The 20,948-nt window shown below is 44.6% G+C and overlaps 1 protein-coding gene across 1 annotated transcript; it reads left to right on the top strand.

Moving 5' to 3' along the window:
- On the top strand, window positions 1-20,281 carry LOC115772637 (SERTA domain-containing protein 4-like). Its single transcript, XM_030719001.1, has 4 exons — window positions 1-480; window positions 15,320-15,492; window positions 17,832-17,950; window positions 18,211-20,281. Exons 2-4 carry the CDS (start codon window positions 15,339-15,341, stop codon window positions 19,072-19,074), a joined length of 1,137 nt encoding a protein of 378 aa, XP_030574861.1. The 5' UTR covers window positions 1-480; window positions 15,320-15,338; the 3' UTR covers window positions 19,075-20,281.
- Window positions 20,282-20,948: the final 667 nt, after the last annotated feature.

The raw sequence follows: 20,948 nt of genomic DNA, 5'->3' as shown, positions 1-20,948 counted from the left end.
CGGCGCCGCCGCTGCTGTTGTTTTCTCTGCGCCGCACGTTCATATTAACTGTCAAGCGACGGGAGCAGCTCGGGACCCTCTGAGCGGAAAACCACCGTGAATGGACTACCGCGGAGAGAGCCGGTGCTCGCCTTGATCCCTCCACTGAAGAGAAGCGAAGAAAAAATAACAACAGCAGCATCTGCCAACCTTTGCCATCTAGGAAAGCGCGCGGGTAATAGTAAGAAAAACGGCGCGCGTTCGGTGATTAGTATGTAGACAAGTCGCTAATTAACTGGTAATTACGCAAGTAGTATTTAAAGCCGCCTGTGCGCCTCGCGTGTCTGCGCGGAGTCTAAAATTAGAACAAGGCAGAGCCACCGGAGGACGCGGTAGTATTTATTTAGTAGTTTTTCATTTTTCATTAACGCACCTTGGATTCCAGCCGTTACCACAAAGCAAGTGTGGAGCCGAGGACGAGGTCCAAACAATTCGAGTCAGGTAAGATCATATCTGTTCACCTAAACATGTAACAATGCTCAGGAGCCCCGCGTTGGAAAGTAGAAGTAAGCTATTATTAAAATAAAGTAGTGAATTATCTGGGATAGTTTTTAATGACTGAGTAGTTCTGCTTAAGCACTAGCTTATGATGTTTTAATGTCCTACATATTAAGTTGTGAAAGGTAAATTTGAATGAAGCAAATTTTTTTGTGCATTTTCCTGAATTGTGTGTTTAATTTACTGAATGTTCACTGACCCGAGTAAACTGTTGGATGAACCTGATTAGGTCTGCTACCTGCAGGATTAATGGGAAGCGCGGCGGTCAATAGCTCGCTGGTATGACATGACAGACACCCTGGTCTCACACATTATGCAGGCTGACATAACCAGCCACCTTCCTGGCACCCATCCAGCCTCACTTAATTATTTTGTGGCGACTGCTCTTGGCTGGAAATCCTGAAGTGGCGGTTGCCTGTATTACTGCTGCCTTCTGAAAGGAAGGGGGTTTTTAGGCGATTTAGCTGAATCCTGAGCTTCTGTTGTCTCCTTGATGTCATTTCTGTGCTTTCTCAGGCTTAGAGTCACAAGCATCCGCTGCTCCCAGGGTGGACTATTAACACCCTGTTAGCCCCAGATGGGATTAAAAAATTCCAGCTTGGCATGTGTAACGGAGTAAAGGCAATAAATAACCATCACCACCCCCCCTCCTCCTTTATGTATCTGCTGTTTTGGTGAAGTAAAGGCTTCAAGTGCAGCCTGGTAACAGGGTTGGATGCGCTTCACCTCCTCTCCCTGCCAACAACATCCGGAGTCACTTGCCAGGAATTCCACCTTTGCTATTTGTTTCCCTTGGAGGGGAAAAAAAAGTGTTATGTGGAATATAGTGAGGCACGCAACAGGGAGGTACATCCAGGTCAGACGGTGCAGAGAAGACGGGCTGTAACAGCAAGAAGCGTTCGGGCTTTCGCAGCACGGTGGACGGCTTCTTGGCATCCGGCTCGGGCAAGTCCGATGCCAGATTCCTTCTCTTTGCCGCCTGCCAGAGCCCTCCACCCCATCGTCTTTATCAAAAGCCCTCGCTGTGATTTCCCTCTTTCACTTCTGTTGCTGCGCTATCAATCATATCTCGCTCTCAGCAGACTCTTCTGCTCATTAAGGATGTGAACCTGTAGGTAGCCTGCAGCCCCCCCAGCTATTCATCTCTCTCAGTGGGGCGCAGAGGCTCACATCTGGAGCAGCATTGCAAAACATGGCTCTTAGCAGACATGTAGTGTACGCTTAAGGAGATTCAGTGCACTGGTGCCAAGCATAAAATTAACAAGTGTGTGGCTCAAACACAGACCTGCACTGCTATGTAATTAGCCAGAACAGCAGAAAAAAGCATAGATGTAGTGGATTACATAGACTCCAGTGCAAAGGAAAGTCTGTGTGTATGTCAGTGGTGATGATAGCTGGCTGGCTTCACATCATCCCCTTTGTCCCTCTCTTTCTCTGCTCTGTTTTGTGTAAAAGGTCTCAGCCAAGACATGTTGAGCTGCTTTAGCGAGTGTTTTTGTGTGTGTGTGTCAGGACCGCAGGGTGTAGCCCCAGACTTCTTTTTTTTTTTCCCCCTCAGGCACAGCTTTCCCATCATGAATACTCCTTTGTGCTCTGGAATGACACACAACTACGGAGAGCAACTTCAGAGGAAAGGATAATGCACATTTGAGTCTGCACAATTAAGTGTAAAAATAGAGGAAGGTGTGACACAGCGCTCATTTATAGAAAGGGAGCTCACGGGCAGTATTTACAGCCCGAGATCCTCCGGCTCAGAAAGCATTTTCTCTGAAAGGTTTCTTTCAGTGGGTGTCTGGGGTGAATTTAGACCTGACAAAATTAATGCAACATGTACAAACACTGCTTCAAAATGCCTCGCATTCCAGAAAGGAAAAGCAGTTAATCACTTATCATAACTGCTAACACATGTGCAGTCTCGGAGGATTTCAGCCCCGTTTTTATTAGCTTTATAAATCACCTTCAGGTTTACACGGAGCTTCAAAACTTCCTGCTTGTTCAGGAGCACAAAAAAAAGCGGATTTATCATACTGTAATATGACCGTGTGGTGGCTTTTTCTGTACACACACGCGATGCCCTTGCCTTTCTTTAATGTACAGCGTGTCCACCTCTGGGAGCATCAGCAGTGACGTCCCCACACGCAGCCTCGGCCTCTTAACCCTCACAGCCACAACAAGCCGTCCCCAGATAGTCCATAATGCAGCCTCCCTGTCACAACACATGTGTCACCGCTCAGCAAGAAGAGCACCCGGTGAAACCCCCGAGGGCCCCGGACCCGGCTTAGTCACGCCACCGCGGCCGCGACGGCCCCTCTGATAGCTCCTGACAGGCTGCAGGCTGGCACAAGCACAATCAAAGATGCAGCCCAAAAAAAAAGGAGAAAGAAATACCAGCGTACGAGCGGAGCAGTTACTTGGGTAGCTGCAGTTTTTGACCTTGAAACAAACACCAGACGGGGGTAGAAATCATAAATCTGGACCAAATAAAAGCATAACTAAGAGTAACTAATGCAGTCTGCCTTAAAGTCTGCAGAACTTGCACTCATTCAGATTTGCTTAATTAGGATTTATTTATGATATATATATATTTTTTAATTACCAGATATGTAGCTATGGTTAAATTCTGGTCTCATGTCAGTGTTTCAAAAGTAATTTGGCCAACATGTGATATTGTTTTACTCATTTCATTGGTGACAGCCTCAAAAATTAAAAAGCCCTCCACATCAGTCAGCGGATCAGTGATTCGGGTTTATGTCATTATAATTTTTGTTAACCCCCTGAAAATGTCTGTTGATTGGCTCTTTGCGCGCATCTCTGCAGCCTCGCTCTCCGATTTAGTCAGCATGGCTACTGCTCCTGTGTGACTGCGGTCCACTTCACTAGCAGGGGGCTAATTGCTTTCCATTTGAGTGTCTCGGTTTTGATTCATGGCTCGCAGTGCCTTGTTGTTGCTACTCTGAAGGAGATCTTGATGTCATGAAAGCTATTATCTGCTCTCTCTCTCTCGCTGCTTCACCCTCTGATGCCAGCACTCGCGCACACTATCCGCCCCCACTTCAACAGGCGCGTTGATGGGTCGTAGCTTCTCCGTATTGAGAAGAAGTGGGCTGCATGTTGGCTTACAGTTCTCAGTTCAAGTATGCTGATCACCCTCAGATGATCCTCTCTCCTAGTTTATCCGTCATTGTGCCGCTCTCTGCCTGCTGGTATTAACCTGCAGCGCTTATTTTGCATGCAAATTCTGTCTGTGTATAAATTTGGGTTTATTTTAAAATAATGTGTGTTTTTTAATGCATCAGTTAAAATACAGATAATTAATGATAGAATAGCAAAAAGAAACAATATGCTAATTATGTTAAATAACAGTTGGTGTTTATAGTACTAGAGCAGGGATTCTGTTGGCATTGGTTGATATGTTTAACTTTAAACTATTGAAGTTTTCCAAATAACCACCATCAGTTCAAGAACTCACAATTGGGATTATGCTGATTTTATCCATCCATCTATTTTCTTCCACCTGTCCAATTCAGGGGCGTTGTTGAGCCTATCCCACCTGCCACAGGGCAGCAGGTAGGGTGCACCCTGGACTGGTTGCCAGTCTATTGCAGGGCTAACACAGAGAGACACACTCACATTCACACCTACGTCCAGTTCAGAATTACTAGTTAACCTAACGTGGATGTCTTTGGACTGTGGGAGGAAGCCAGAAGCATGTTGGCTTTAAGCTGGATAAAACTGGCTCGCCAAAGCAGGCAGATAAAGGACACCACAGTATAGTGTGTTAGCTCGGTTCCTCAGTGGTTAATAGTGATCCTACAGTAACAGGTGTTCACAGTGAGAAACTTCTTCGCTGGATGCAACTTTCCATGCTCAACAAAACAAAAGGAAGGAGGCTTCCCCTTGTGGTGCTATTCAGAATTGCAGGCGAAGCTTTCAGTTTACCAAGCATCTGCATTCCTCACCTGTGGTCATAAAATCAGGGGATTTACCCAAAACATGAGGTCACAAATACAAGTGGCTGAAATTAGTCTGTTCCATAGGCTGGCTGGGCACAGCCTCAGAGACAGGGTTATGAGCTTGGGCATGTGGAAGGATCTCGGAGCAGAGTTGCTTCTACTTCTTGCTGCCAGTTGAGGTGACATGGACGTCTGGTTAGGATGCATCATGGATGCCTCCCTTTGGAGGTTTTCCACATACAACAAACACCCCGGGGTAGACCCTGGACACACTGAATATTTTGTTATTTAACTGGCCCAGGGACGACTCAGGATCACCCAGGAGGAGCTGGAAAGTTTTGCTGTGGAGAAGGGTTCCTGAAGTACCCTGCTTAGTCTGCCTCCACAATGACCTGACTTCAGATAAGCAGAAAATGATGGTTAGATGGAAGTTAATCTGACTCAAATCCAACTCCAAGCTCCTGTTTTAGTGGTGGGTTATTTACTGAATTGAGTCCTAAGGCAGGCAGACTGCTAAATTATCATTTGGCTTCAACATCATATAAATGCAGTGTTGCTAATTCTCCGCAGTGGTGCCAGAAAACCACTTCAGAAGGTGGAGGCACAATGAGAAAAGAAGTCAACCCCAACGTGGTGGAAAACCATGTGGAAAACCAGGACTCATTACATTTTTGTTTGTTTCGTGCATTAATCTGAAGCTCTGCAGGTTCTTCCTCTCTCCGATTCTTTTGTCTAATTTTTTGTCTCACCGTTACGCTTTATGTACAGTTTGTTTCTGTTGCTCTTTGTCACATTTTCTGCTTCTGATTCACCAGCTCTCAGCTTCACACTTTGAGGGTGCTATTTTAACTTTGTGTTACACAGATAGGTGGGTGGAAATGCAGTTAATGAAGTGCAGAATCACTGCAGACACCTGCACCCTTTTGGAATGAGATTTATTGACTGTGTACGCTCTCCTTATATACACATCTGTACATTTCTGCATCCATATTGAAGATGATTTAAAGTGTTGTGTTGCCAAAAGGATTTCTGAGCAGGACCAGGTGTTTTGTGCCATATTTAATAGTGTTTTGTTTGCATTTGCAGTTGGATATATACGTTTCTGGACCCTTTCAGTATTTCAGTGTTCATGTAATCAAAGTGAGACAGAGGATTTCAAAGACCAGGTGTTGTAGTGATGCAGCTGGCCAGGTATCTCTAGACACAACAGGTACTCCACATGTGACAGGTTTCAGTGCCGCTGTCCCTGTCAAATCACATCAGCATTCAGTGTGTGTGTGTGTGTGTGTGTGTGTGTGTGTGAGCAGAGGCAGTAGGCATCAAACTATAAAGAAAAGCAGGAGAGCAGCGAAGGCAGTGCCGGCACTCAAGTTTTTCCTCTTCCTGCGAGATTCAAAGCGCCTGCCGTGAGATCACAGAGCTCCGAGGAAGCTTGCTGTTGAAGCTGCCGTCAACGCAACCACAGGCAGCTCTTTCAGGGCTACACCCACTTATCTTCCCACTGTGGAGATGTGTCGCTTAGATTTGGTCCACCACACAAACTGCCAACACGCGCACGCACCTGCCCGTATCCGTGCAGGCGCAAGTACTGACACACACAAAGCCTGACAGCGACGAGAGCTGATGCTGCTGACAGTGGCATTTAAAAGCTTTTCTTTTGCTTCATGCATATGCACAAGGTCAATATCAGCACCCTTCTCACTGCTTTACACCAGGGCTTTCCAAATGGTGTGCCATTATTATTGCAGCTGTACAAAAAGTAGTAAATAAAATTAAAATTTAGTATGTTAGTAAGACATTAAATTGATTGCTGTATTCATGATCCTGATAGATGGTGAGCATCGTAGCATTTATGAGGAGGTAAACTGGTCATTAGGACCAGCGACATTAACGACCTTCAGCCCAAGTTCATTAACGCGAACACGCTGCCATACAAGAGGAAAACGCTCCTGAACATGAAATATATAACTGTGAGAAAGTTTGCCTGCTTTAAAAGAGCTGAGGGGGTGATGGAGGGGTTTTAAAAAGCACAAAGAAAAGCAGGTGTCATGCTCACCTGACATTGCAGTCAAGAATGTGACATCATTCCAGGTGACATAAAGGTTATTTTAATTCATTCTGTCATAAGTGTTTCAAGTCTCTTAGCTAGAATGGTTGTATATATCTTACAATCACAATTTAATATTGATATTGGCCTATAATTTTGGCAGAATTCTTTATCCTTCCCCTCCTTTGGGAGGACTGTGATTATTGCTTCCCTCCAAGATGGAGGAATCTTGCCTTTTTTTAAGGTTTCATTGAATGCTGCTAATAACATTGGTCCTAATTCTTTTTTAAACATTTTATAATATTCGGCTGGGAATCCGTCACTTCCTGGGGCTTTATTTGATTTTCATAAAGGTTATTTTATGTAGATATGAATACAGATGTGCTTTACCATTTTGGTTTGCCCCTTGCTGTGTTTTGGGCACACAAAGTTTGAAACCCACTGCTTTATAATGCATCGATATATTTCACGTCACTTAACTGTCGGTCAGCACCATCGAATAGACTCCTTCAGGGTCCGAACACCTCAGGAAAATCAGCAGGGGTTCATTTTTGGACCTCGAGACAGAAACGTCAGGATTTAATCCCAAATAATCACAGTTTAGTGCGACAGCTTTGTCATCTTCTGGACAAAAAGTAAAATTAAAAACCAATGAATGCACTCAAGAAAAGAGAAGAAAATTCAGTCCAGTTATTTGACATTTACACATTTTATATTGTTGCTCATCTTACCATGAAATGGAAGGTAATATTTTGCTCAGAAACACATAATTATGACCCCAGTGTTCATACATATGGGTTTCTGTAATAATAACTCAGACCATATATATAGCCATATAACATCTAGAGCAGGGGTAATGTTTTTAAGATCCTGGGACTGCAAACATAATTGCTCCTTGTCAGAATGTGTTGAATTTGTGCTCTTGCCGCTCTGCCTGTGCATGTCATTTGTGGTAATGGAATATGGCAGAACAAAATCTTTGCCGGCACACTCGTGTCCTCTGCAGAATTCCCTGTTCCACAATTTATCTGCTCGATTCTGCGTGGTTGTTAAGTCGTGACACGTTGCATGCTTGTGTGTGCTGTGAAGATGCTCTCAGGCCGTCCGGGATCTATTTTGATGTGAAAACCACAGACATCTTTTCACTGCTATCTGCTCCCCTAAGGCCTGAAGTAGAAACCTGGCCAAAGAAACAGGGAGTAAACACTTAGCGCACACACACACACACACACACACACACACAGTGATGCAGCATACCACTCTCTGTTAAACACATGCTGGATTGATTAGCATTTTTGAGGCCGCAGAGAAAAAATACTTTGAGAGAGCAGCGAGTTTATTAGAGGCATGCTTCAAAGCTTCTTGGAATCACTGGACAAATAAAATCCTCCATGTTTTTTTTCCTTTAAATATTTCTGAAAAAAAAAAATCCAGCTGACAAAATGGAGACAAAAAGCTCTCATATATTAAAACAGTGGAGCAGAGAGTCCTGGTTTACCCACCTTAATTTCATAAATTCCTGTGGCCACAGAGCGTGTGTGTGTGTGTGTGTGTGTGTGTGTGTGTGTACTGTGCAGCAGTTGCAAACGAAATGCGAAAACGAGAACTGTTGGCAGTGGTACAGTCTTCACTTCTGAGGCATGCAGTAAGAAAATATGTGCAGAAGAATGAAGAAATATATAAAGACGAATAATGAAGTCCAAAGAGGATCCAGTGATGCAGTGAACAAAAACAAAAAGGTCAGATTTTAACAGTAGTTTCCAATCAGGGGCTCACAGTTAATCATTAACATGAAGAAAACACTGACTTCTGCTGCTGTTTTAATACTTTTTACAGCTGCAATGATTAGTTTAGTCTGCTAATCGCTATTTTGATACTTTCTCGTTTTTAAGGCAAAACGCATTTCCTTTGTGACATACATGCTTCATTAGGTACTCCTGTTCAACAGCTCGTTAACACGAATATCTAATTAGCCAATCACATGGCAGCATCGCAGTGCATTTAGGTATGTAGACATGATCAAGATGACCTGCTGAAGTTCAAAGTGAGCATCAGAATGAGGAAGAAAGGTGACTTTGAATGTGGAGTGGTTGTTGCCTATTTCAAAAACTGCTGATCCACCGGGGTTTTCACACACAACCATCCGTAGGGTTTACGGAGAATAAAATATCCAGTGAGCAGCAGTTCTTTAGGGGAAAATGCCTTGTTGATGCCAGAGGTCAGAGGAAAATGGTTGGATTACTTCAAACTGATAGCAAGGCAACAACAACTCAGATAACAGATATGCAGAAGAGCATCTCTGAAGGCAAATCACATCTTCAAACCTTGAAGCAGAAGGGCCACAGCAGCAGAAGACCATGCTGGGTGTCACTCCTGTCAGCCAAGTACAGGAAGCTTGCGCTACAGTTCACATGAACTCACAAAAACTGGACCATAGAAGAAAAACATTATCTGGTCTGATGAGTCTTCTGCTTCAGCTTTTGGATGGTGGGGTCAGAATTTGTTTAGACACCATGAGAGCATGGATCCATCCTGCCTTGTATCTGTGGTTCAGGCTGATGTGGTGTGAGGGTGTGAGGCATATTTTCTTGGCACACTTTAGGCCCCTTGGTACCAACTGACCATTATTTAAACACCACAGCCTGCCTGAGTATTGTTGCATGTCCATCCCTTTATAACCACCGTGTACCCATCTTCTGATGGCTGCTTCCAGCAGGATAACGCGCCACGTCACGAAGCTCAAATCATGACAATGAGCTCTCTGTACTCAAATGGCCTCCACAATCACAAGGTCTCAATCCAGTAGAGAATCTTTGGGCTGTGGTGGAACAGGAAATTCTCATCATGGACGTGAAGCCAACAAATCTGCAGCAGCTGAGCGACGCTGTCACGTCAACATGGACCAAAATCTCTGAGGAGCGCTTTCAGCACCTTGAATCTCTGCCACGGAGAATTGAAGCAGTTCTGGAGACAAAAGGGGTCCCGACCCAGCACCATCATGGTGTACCTAATAAAATCAGTGAGTGTATGTAGATAGTTAGATGCACATTATCATTGCCAAATGAAGAAATTATTGAGCTTCAGCAGCAGTTGATCAGTAAGTGGGAACAGTTTATGTAGCCTACATATCAAAAGATTAAGAAATGCAAAAACAAAATAAAACAGCTTAACAGAGGAGACAGGAAAAAAACTATATATAGTTTTTATATATTATGCATTATATAAAAACTATATAGAACTGTGCAGGTTTCCAACAAACCTGCACAGTTCTGGAGTTTCAGGCTGTCTTCTGTCTCTTTGTGCAATCCCACATTGACTCCATGATGTTCCTGTTGGTCGGCTGTCCTGTGAAAGGAGTTTGATCTACTCAGATTTCCCACGGGGGGGGTTATCAAGGAATGAATGAACTCCGTGACACTACGACCTTGATTAAGATGCAAGTTAACTAGACTGGAACTTGTGCCCTTTCACGTAAAAGCAATTGGGTCGGCTTCACCCCACTGCCAGTCACAAACATATTCCTGCATATTTCCCAAGAGAAGGATAAAATGCAATTCAGATCCAAAACAAATGTGAGGAATTTTAAAGTCTAATACCGGATTAAAGTAGAACAGTAGCTCCAGCCAAAAACAGGAAGGAAAACTAGGGAAAAAATACCAACTAAGTTTTATTAAATGAATGTGTGTCATGCATTCCTCTGTAATTCTCTCTGTTGTAGGACTTTGTCACTTTATTTAGGCCCAAAGCAACAATAAAATGTCTTTTTAAAAAAAATGAATGTCCCCCATTAATGCTTGTTGGTGAAAGTCAAAGAGTTTAGACTGTCTCAAAAAATTAGGGACACATTTATTATGCATATGCTGAGCTGCAGGCGATCTTCTAGAAATGGTGATGCTGTTTTCCAAGAGAACGGATTGGTCAGTGAGCAGATCCGATCTCAGATGTGACGGGCTTGGAGCAGGTTAGAGATGCAACGTGCTTCGGGTCAGACGTCTTCGCATTTCGTTGGAGGGTTTACTTGGGAAGTTTAACCTGACTTTATAAAGTTTCTTATGAAGTTGCCTCTGATAACACGGTGTCCTTGTTTTGTAGCACAGCCCTCGAAGCTCTTCTTGTGGTTATGTTTGCAGTTGTGGTGCAGAATAAATTTGGAGCCTCCTTTATGGTGTTGCATGATAAATATCTAAATATGTGAAGTGCCCAGCACCTTTGCGCAGTGCTGTGACACCTGAACACCTACCTAAAAATGTGTCTGTGTGTGCCGGAGCGCCGTGGTCATCAGTTGCGGCCCTTTCTTGACTTCCCTTTCAAAATGTTTCAGGACACAACAAGCTGTGTGTGTGTCTGAGTGTGCGTTCGGCTGCCTGTCTCAACACTGGAGGGAGTGAGTCAATCACAGCAGCAGAAATCATCCCTGCAAGCAATCTGTCTCCACTCATGACAAGGCTCCTAAGGCACTTATCTTTCGTTCCCTGACTCATACCATCTATCCCCCCCACCCCCTCCCCTCAGTCTTCCTTCCTATTCTCTATCTCTCTCTGTATCCCTCCCACGGTTTGTCTCGTGCCCTGGCACTGCAATTAACTTGCCATCATCAAAGAGTGTAATGAAAAAGAAGGCGAGATGGAGAGTCAGACAGAGTTAGGAAGGCTGTGAGAGAGGGAAGATAAGAGGGATGGAGCCAGAGGAGCTGTGACTGAGCAGAGGTGAAGCGCTCGCACGTTAGCATACGTACTCACAGGGGTTTTTTTTTTCTTTCTGCCACTGAAATACAAACATTCAGGAAGAGAAAGTGAGGAAGAGGAGAACGATCTCCCACCCTCGGAGATTATTCTCTCCTCATTCCTTGTTTTTATTTCTCAACCCTCCATTTCTTCCTTCTTCTTTTACAGACACACACTTGTTCTCGCTGCCTCTTCTTCCTCCCCCTCTTCGTCTTTGAAGAACAAGAAGTATTGCAGCACATGTAGGGAAGCTGCTCTGTCGGCATTCTCATTGTTTTTCTTCACCCCCTTGGTTCAGAGAGCTGTCAACTGTGACCGCTGTTGAAAGGATGTCAGCGAGAGACTGAGAGGGGGGATTGAGGCGTTGGGGGGGGGGCATGAAAGCGACGAGTGAAGGAGAGAGAGGGGATGTCGAGATGGAGGTCCCTACGGAGGGCAGAGGGAGTAATGGCATGCTTGTTTCTTTGTGCCCGAGCAAACGTAGCAACAGCAGCGGTGAGGGGAGGCGATGGAGAGGAAAATAGCTGAGTGCAAAAAAAAGCAGTTTGGGGTGGGGAGATGAGAAGGGCCAAAGCTGCTAATGAAGCATGGCACCAGCGCTCAATAACAGTGACATAATTGGCCCTAGTTGGTGGTCCTAAGGTGAGCCCTCAGCAGTGAAATGTAGCTCACAGAAGTATGATTTGACTAATTTGACAGCATATTAAAAAAAATGTGCATAATTCATAATGTAACATGGTGGATTATGACCAAAGCCAGAATAGCTGAGTTGCAGGCTCCAGCAGGGAGCCACAAAAAAACCCTCAAACACTCTGTCTGATTCTTCCACATTAAAATCTGCTGCTGAATTGTTGACGCAATTGTAAAATTGTGTCTTTCCCCTGCCCAGATTTCAGTAAGTTATCCCACATGTGCCACACTCTTCATATTTAAGGTCTGAGGCAAGTGTGTAAAGCCGTGTCTCCTCCACATCCACTCAGCATTCAGCAGCTGCTGCTTTGAGCCTGTTTGTTTACAGTAAAATCGCTGTAAATTATGTAGCTGCTGTGATGTCACCCAGAATCCTGTTTTTAGAGTTTTCATCTTCACCATTTTAGCTTTTTGAAAACCAGATGCCAACTGACAGCCAGTCAGCTGGTGTGGGTGGATTCCCTGCTTTATTCCCATTCTGGACACTAATGGGACCATAATATGCAAATTGAATATTATGTTGTATTCAATAAGGTCTCGAATGACAGACTGAAACATGGTTGATGGACAGATGGTGGATAGTTAGAAAATTTTAACATATCTCCCACCCTTATCATCCTGTCTGCTGATCTGATGTATCCTGCTTCTTCCCTAATGTAAGCTGGGCTGGGCTTTGGCTCCCTAAGTGGATAATCAATTAAGGAAACTGACAGATGGATGGATGTGGTTTACCTACATACCTTTACATACACTAGCTTTACCTGGAGCAGTGTCTTCATTTATTTTTTAAGGAGTTCCAAAAAAACATTTTGTCAGCTGTAGTTTAGCTTTGCGTGTTTCTCCTGTTTGTATACTAGCATCTAATCTCTCAGTGGCACATACACCTTACCAGTAAAACACCTGGTAGGTGGTAGTGTTCTCTTCTATTCTTGTTGTTTATGGCTGTTGGATAAAAAGTTTGGTCTGTCGTGGTACAGGGGGAGCTGAACGTGAAAGCGAAGCTGTTGATCTACGTCCCCACCCTCACCTGTGGTCATGAGTTCTGGGTAGTGACCGAAAGAACAAAAACGCGGATACAAGCGGCAGAAATGAGCTTCCTCCAAAGGGCGGCTGGCCTCTCCCTTAGAGACAGGGTGAGGAGGGCAGCCATCCGGGAGGGAGCAGAGCTCCTCCACATCGAAAGGAGCCAGTTGAGGTGGTTTGGGCATCTGATTAGGATGCCTCCTGGGTGAGGTCTTATGTGCATGTCCTACCAGGAGGAGGCCTCGGGGCAGACCCGGGACATGCTTGAGAGATTATATCTCTCGGCTGGCCTGGAAACACCTTGGGGTCCCCCCGGATGAGCTGGAGGAGGTGACTGGGGAGAGGAAGGTCTGGGCTTCTCTGCTTAGGCTGCTGCCCCCGTGACCCGGCCCCGGATAAGCGGAATAAGATGGATGGATGGATTTGAGGGAGAGTGGCTGCAAAGTAAAGTGAGAGGCTAGTTGTAAACACTGACGTAGCTTCGTTGATGTAGTGATTTCTTTTGCTTATGCAGTTCAGGGTCAGTGGGGGGGCTGGAGCCTGTCCCAGGTGCCACAGGGCGAGAGGCAGGGTACACCCTGGGCAGGTCGCCAGCCTAACAACATAAATATTATCTAATCCTGTATTTAAAACATGAATATGATTTAAATACCCCTTTGTAGACGTGAGTGTGCCACAGCTTTGCAAGGTGGCTGATGTCAGTCGTTCAGTTTGTAAACAAATGGTTTTCTTTGTTTCTGCTATTCATTTTTTCTATATCAAGCACAGCCACTTGTTTGTTTTTATCTGTATCAGCTTCGCTTCCTGAATATTCACTTTATTTTCATAGACTGACTTTTAGGAGAACCCCACTGGCCATTTCCTCTGACACTGCAGCTCGTACAGTCACGGCAACATGTAAATCCTGCCGTCACGAGGTCGTAGCTCACAGAGGGGCTCGCTCATGAGCAAAGATAAAACGGAGCATAAAATTAACAACAACTGCAGTGGTGTATGAACGGCACAAAACCGTTGATGTTGAGTTTTAAAGCATGCCTGCTGGATCCCTAAAAATACAATATGTACCGCTGCTGTGTGTAATCCGTTACTCCCCGGGGACGAGTAGATTGGATGGGTGAGAGCAGCACTGTCTGAGGTGATGTTTTCTTGGCTTTAGGTGTGCCTGATTAGTCAGTTAGAGGCAAACGCTAGAAAAGCTGCACAGAGAAATAAAACTGTTCAGCCAAGCAAAACTGAGAGCTTATTGAAGCGGACATTTTAATCAGCTACCCAACAGGGGTGAGGCTGAGATGGTGTCGCCTCAGTTTGGTCTGTCAGGATGGGTTGTGGGCGATGGTAGCTGTTCACGCAGGCAGGTGGAGGAGGAGCAGGAGAAGCTTTGAGGAGGAAAGGTGGTGATGAGGAGGTCCGGCAGCTGATAACTCAAACAGCTGGTTCTGCATGCTGCACGAAGGGGGGGGATAAATCAACAGTGAACCAAATGACAGCCATTCGCTGTGATCAAAAGAGCGATTCAGGGTCTCGCTGCAGATTCGCAGGATCACAGATTTTGGCTCTCGGGCCACTCGGTATCCTCACAGTAGGGCTCTGTTTTCAGATTGAAAAAGCTCAGTTGGCAGGTTACTGCCGCTCGCTGCCAGATAATGTCTTGGTGTCTTGGCGGCATCGCTTCAGTTTGAATCATAAGGTGGTATAGATTTAAATATTTTGTTCTTTTCAGCCTTAACTCTGCAGCAATTAAACTCAAATAAGCGCAGAGCCCGTTGGAAACATTGCTGCGTGCCCTGTGCTCCGGTCCTGCTGGCGCTGTGCACGTCATCTTCTGCGCTTCCTAGATTAACATGCTGTTGACACAAGCTTTCCAGTGTGATTGGATGTGTGGGATCCATTTCACCGAACAAATTGGTGTCAAACATCTCGCCAAGTCTCCTACCAGCTAATCAATAGGGAATTCGTGGTGCGAGTGGGTGTCATTTCTCCATCTGTCCCTCACTTTACAGAACTGCGCATATAACTGAGCTGCCAACCATCTGCCAATTCTTAGGGCTTGCGATTATTACCGTTCAGATGTGTCATGCAGCTCGAACAGAAGCCGGTTGCTCCTCCACGCAAAATCAATGTATTTGCCAGCATCAGATAAACAGCTTGTTAACATTTACTGCGTCATTAGGGGAACATATGCAGAGTGCTTGTGAGATTTATGGAAACTGGTTCATTATTAACCCCTAATAGTGACTAAACCAAACTCAGTTTATCATTCTGTTTCCAAATACGGTTTATGTTGATGTCACAGTTTTATAACTGCAAACTGAGCTTCATTATTTTTTCCACTCTGTTTGTTCCAGACCTGCATCGGAGAGAGAGATGACCCTTGTTTTGTCCATGAATCCTTTCCTGGACCCAGAGGGAGACCCTCCGCTCGCCACATACCAGCCCATATGGGAGTCGGATCGCTGCACTAAGACCTGCCTGTCAGACCCCACACCGCCATGCACCTCCGAAGAACAGTTCACAGCAGGTACAGACAGACCAGCGTTTGTGCAATTAAGTTCTTTATTTAAACCTCCTTAATTACAAGTTGTTAAAGCAAAACAAGCTCAGTTTGTGGAGATATGCGACCTTGTAATCTGAGCCATCTGCCCGAGTGCTCACCAAGGCAACGTCTTCTCCAGGAGCCAGAATGTAAGCGTGCAGTTCTTCTTATGGGAGGCTGCAGCAGGTGCTGTTGTGCTGAGCGGTCAGCTAATTAACATGGTAGCAGATTGGCAGCATGTCTTTCTTGCTTTGATTCCATTTACATTGTAATTTGGAGCTTAATCATAAGACAAAGACCCAGGAAATGCAGTTCGTGCCGGGCTGAGACCTTTACCTGTCCGGCACCCAGGGTGGACACACCCCACCCCCAATAAACTGGACACAGAAAGTAAAGAAATTTGTGTTTGGTCGATTATTTCTTTGCTTTAACGATGCTTCTTGGCAATAAATCTTACACTGCTGTAAAGGCTGTTTTTACCCCTTAAATGAAGCCACATTGCTGTTTGGGATTGGCAGAGAAGATCTGGCAGGTTTTTGATGGGCGCAACTCACAGACTCAACTCTGCTGCTCAACCCACAGATGCATTTTCCCTACAATATATATGGCTCCATATAAAAGGAATAAACAGGCTTTCCAGCAGTTTCATTCCTAAGAGGCAATAATTTAACTGAGCTGCAAAAGCTTAACAATTAAAAAGATATATTGGTGTTTTATTATTGCGTATTATAACAGAAGTTGTTTGGGCTGAAGGACAGCTCAGGTCTCAGTATCCCTGACCCCCCACCCTTACTCTAACTCTGTGTTTTCAAAAAGAACCTTTTTGTAAATATTTTTTGATGCATGTCAGTTATGGTGACCTTTCTGTGACCCCAGGACCTGAGTGAACAACAAAAACCCCCCCAAAACAGTTTGATAGCACAGCGTTAGTGTCATCACAGGGTTAACGTGTTTTTCTTCAGCACTTCTTAACATGCATTTCAGTATCATAAACATCCCTGTAGTGTGTGCATTAATTTAATGTAATTTAATAATATTGTCATGATCCTGGTTCCACTGACCCAGCGTTTTTGTTTATACTTGGTTTTTTAATTGTGTTTACCTTTTCGGTGCTTCTTTTGTTGTGTTATTGGTTATGTGTTGATTTCTGCCTGTTTCCCAGTGTGCAGTGTCATGGCCGTGTCTTTGTTTCTCTGTCTTCCTTCCGGTTTTATTTTGGCGGTCTTCTGTTTCCTGTGTCTTGTGCTCTGTGTTACTTCCTTTTTGTCATCAGTATTATTGTGTTCACCTGTGTTCCCAGCTGTGTCCACTCCCCTCATCAGCCCTCTTGTATTTAAGCCCTGAGTTTCCTCTGCTTGTTGTTGTTTGTTTCCCTTGCTGTGTGTGCGCCTTTATGGCTCACGTTCATGTTATTTTTCAGTTTTGCTGTTAAAGCTTAAACTTTAAATTAAGCTCCTCACTTAGTGAGTCCTGCATTGGGGTCCTCTGCCTTGCCGGCCATATGACAAACATTTAATTTATATTCACCATTTTTGGCTTCTGTAGTTGCATAAATGCCTGAAGGGACAGTTTACCCCCAAATCAGATGGATCTGTTTTTGCCTCTGGCCTGTAGTGCTGTTCATAAATCTAGATTATTCAGGTGTGAGTCAGATAGGTTTGAAGATACAGAGACGTCTGCTTCCTCTTGCATGTGATGGAGTCAGACGACACTCAAGCTTTTGGTGCTTAAAGCACCCAAAAATACAGCAGCAGTGTCTGTTTGCTGACATCATGGCCTGCATACTAAAAAAAAACAAAACAATAAAATTAAATTTGCAAACCTTGTTGTTTATTTTTTGTTTCTGAACTACAACCACCGACGTATCAGCGTGATGGAAGAAGAATCCGTCTCATGACGCTGAACGTGGGCTCTGTGCTCAGCTAGCTGCGCGCTCCCTTTGGTTGGTTGTAGCTCGGTAGAAAGAAACTCGTTTCTACGTGAAACTGTTCAAAACAAGGTTTTTGGATTTATTCGGTAGGAGACGCAGCTGCTGACGCTTTCAAATGTATTTTTGGCACGTTGAGCACGACCGCAGAAGGTCGACATCTCCACTGCTGATCCTAAAAACTGGGCGCCTCCCACCAAATAATCCAGATGGATAAACAGCACTACAGCATGGAGTGTGAACTGTCCCTTTAAGGCGCTGGAGTCTAAATATTATTTGTTCACTCTGCAGATCTGTACCACTCAGTGATTAATGCTACCTAATGTAACACAGTAATGGTAAAAATATATGCTCCATCAACGCAGATGATTTACGGTGGTATTCTCTCTCTGCGCAGAGCCGCCCTGCAGACGAGTTCCTGATCATATTTCTATGTCAAGGATCGCATACTTCAAGAGGAAGTTTGTTGATGATGATGATGAGGCACCCTTTAGCTTTAGGACATACTGCCAGACTGTGAGTATTGATACAAATACGTTCAGACAGAATAAGTGGAACGCGTAGTTCATTATCTGCAGTCACAGTTACAAAAAAATCAGGATTTTCTGCAGATTTCGAGCTCATCCAGTTAACTGTGTAACTTAATTATCCTGCTCAAAGTAGATACAATCAATGCTGTTTAATGCAAATATTTGAAGTGTGTTCTATCTGTGTCTTTTTTTAACTAATTGAGCCAGGTCACTGACAGGTAGATCTAATGGGATACTGTCCTTCAGGTTGCACCAGTACTGGAGGAGCGTGCCCACGTGCTGCGCCTCTCCCTGGAGAAGATGCGATTCATCGACGACCCCGAGGCATTCCTCCGACGCTCCGTTCTTGTTAACAACCTCCTCCGGCGTCTGCGAGCAGAGATCCTGCTCCAGAGCACTGACTGGTGCTTCCCGCCCAACCCCGCGTTCGCCGCTGGCCCCTGCATCCTGCCTCCCAGCACGAACCCAGCACACCAGGCTCTCCACAGAGCGGTGCCCGCCCGGATCTGCTTAGCGCCCCAAGCTGGACCGCCCTTACGCAAGCGTTTCCGAATGGTCCGTGGAGGACAGGGGGATCTACGCCCCGACTGTGCCCAGACATGCTGCTGCATCTACGCAGCGGCGGCGGCTGCGGGACACTACCTCCACCTCCCATTCTCCATGTACGACGCAGCACTCTCTGCCTGCCCGTCCACACCACACTCCTCCTCGTTTTTTCAGCTGGCTAGCCATAGTAAGTTAGGGCTGACCGTAGCCATAGATGATCACGACGATGAGGATGAAGATCTTGAGGAAGAGGAGGAAAATGAAGAAGAGGACGAAGAGCGGGAGGAGGAGGAGGAAGAAGAAGATGATGAAAGAAGACAAGCAGGGCCTTCGGTTGATGTTGTTAGTGACAAATCGAGCCAGAAAAGTAGGACTCGGACCCTGATGGGTGATGGACACAGAAGAACAGATAGGGTAGAAGAAGAGGAGGGGGAGCAGGAGGAAGAGGAGGAGGAGGAAGAGGAGGAGGAAGAGGGTGTGAGACCATGCCAGTGGGACTGCACAGCAACAGAAAGAGAGCCACACAAGTTTCGTTTTTGGCACCGGAGGGCTCAGAGACAATAATCAGATAGCATTCTAAGTCTGTTAAAAATGTAACGATGATGAAAACTGTCATCAGTCGAAGATTTTTCTTTTCTCCTCATAATAGATTAAGGTGGAAGCGACCTACACTATAGAAATGCCAAGTCAGCTTTATTTTAATGGGTTATTATACTTCAGGGTGGTACACAGACACAGCTATCATTAGCATCAGTCAGATGAAGAAAAAACAGCCTCTGCCGGCACTGCACACATTTCTCAAACAGTTATAAAGACCAAGGTCACGTAACGGTGGGGTCTTAGATCCCCAAAGTGAAGTGAAGCTTGCTATTGCACTGTCTCCAAGACCATTTTCAAGCCTCACAGCACAAAACAAAAGGTCTCAAATGGGGCTTTTTTTATTGGTGCGACGGTCTCATTTCAGGACCCTAAACAAGCCTATGAAATAATGGGTTGTGGATTTGGGAGTGTGTGTTTACTTTTGCGCGCGCGCGTGTGTGTGTTTGCGAGATAAGATGTAGCATTTTAAAAAACTTGATTCTGAGCTGTTCTTTTTATTAATAAATGGGGGGTCGCACACGATTGTGTGTGGCTGCTGATTTTGACGCTGACTCAGGCAACGGCGAGCGACTGTGCCGCGGCGGCACGACATCGTTAATCCCTCAGATTACTTTAAGACAACACAATCATGAACATTGTTAAATCACATTTTCAAAGTGCCTTAGTGTTTTTATAGATATATGTATATGGTGTGTTTATGTAATTGTTCTTGTTTTTAAGTAGTTATCTTGCATTCCGAGTTGGACTAAAACAGGACGCAGGCATGTAGCTAAATGCAGGGATTCTTTGAAGTCATGTTAAAAAATTGAAACTAAATTTCCACCTCCAAACGTGTTTTTTTGCATGTTTACTTGCACCTCCTCTTCTGACAAAGCACAAACGTTCTGCAAACTTTGAAGGAGCGAAGTTTGAGCCTCGAGATGCTAAATGTTCAAAACCTCGTTTATATTTGTCATAATTAACCGAAGGTTTGTCGTTGGTTTAAAAAAAATCACATGAATCTAAAAAAACATCAAACTGGGTCACACGCTCTGAATTTAACGATTTTGTTGTCAGCATGATAATTAGATACTGTAAATATATAGAGAGCAATGTTGGTTTCATTTTTTTTTTTAAAGATTGCTGGTTTGTTACCTTTGCACAGGTCCAGGCTAGCTGCCCCCCCCCCCCCCCCCCCCCCCATTTCTAGGGTTTATGCCAATCTAACTATTAATACCTTCTCATCTAATCTCCTGAAAACAAAACAATAAAAGTATTTCCCAGAATGATGAACTGCTCCTGTAACTCTGAGTATGCCCCCTCCTTTCGAGAGTCACGTCTGTTTTCTTGTGTCTAAAATCAAGCACACTGTAGTAAAAACATATTGATTGAGGAGAAATATGTCAGGCTGGTGTGAAATAAATCCAGTTTATTCCACACTGAGGGCAGACGCCGCACCGTCTGAGCTCTGACCCCGAGGAGCCCGGTCGTGGGTGTCTCGTTTGTTGCCGTGTCTCATTTGGGAAATCTGAGGATCAGATGATGCTAAACTGAAGCCAAAGCTGTTAAAAAATGGACAGATAATATCCAGTAGTATTTCTTTTTCTTGTGATTTGGATGGATGCACTTAGTCGGTTTGTTAGGTGGAGTCCCGCCCATTTTCAGCCAGAAAAACAGAGCCTAGTGTATTGAATTTAAAGTAATAAACCCATTTATATTATCAGTGGTAATTTTAAAATGGAAGATGCAGCAGTATTTGTTTGTGAGACGAGAACATGTAACTGCATTGTCTGTTATTAAAAATAACAAAAGAGCAAATGTGCTCTGGTAATTTTGTGTGATGTTCTGTGACAAGTGTA

Source organism: Archocentrus centrarchus, chromosome 22, assembly GCF_007364275.1.
Source record: "Archocentrus centrarchus isolate MPI-CPG fArcCen1 chromosome 22, fArcCen1, whole genome shotgun sequence".
Taxonomy (NCBI): domain Eukaryota; kingdom Metazoa; phylum Chordata; class Actinopteri; order Cichliformes; family Cichlidae; genus Archocentrus; species Archocentrus centrarchus.
The sequence above is the reverse complement of the archived record's forward strand: the minus strand, read 5'-3'. Positions and strand labels throughout refer to the sequence as shown.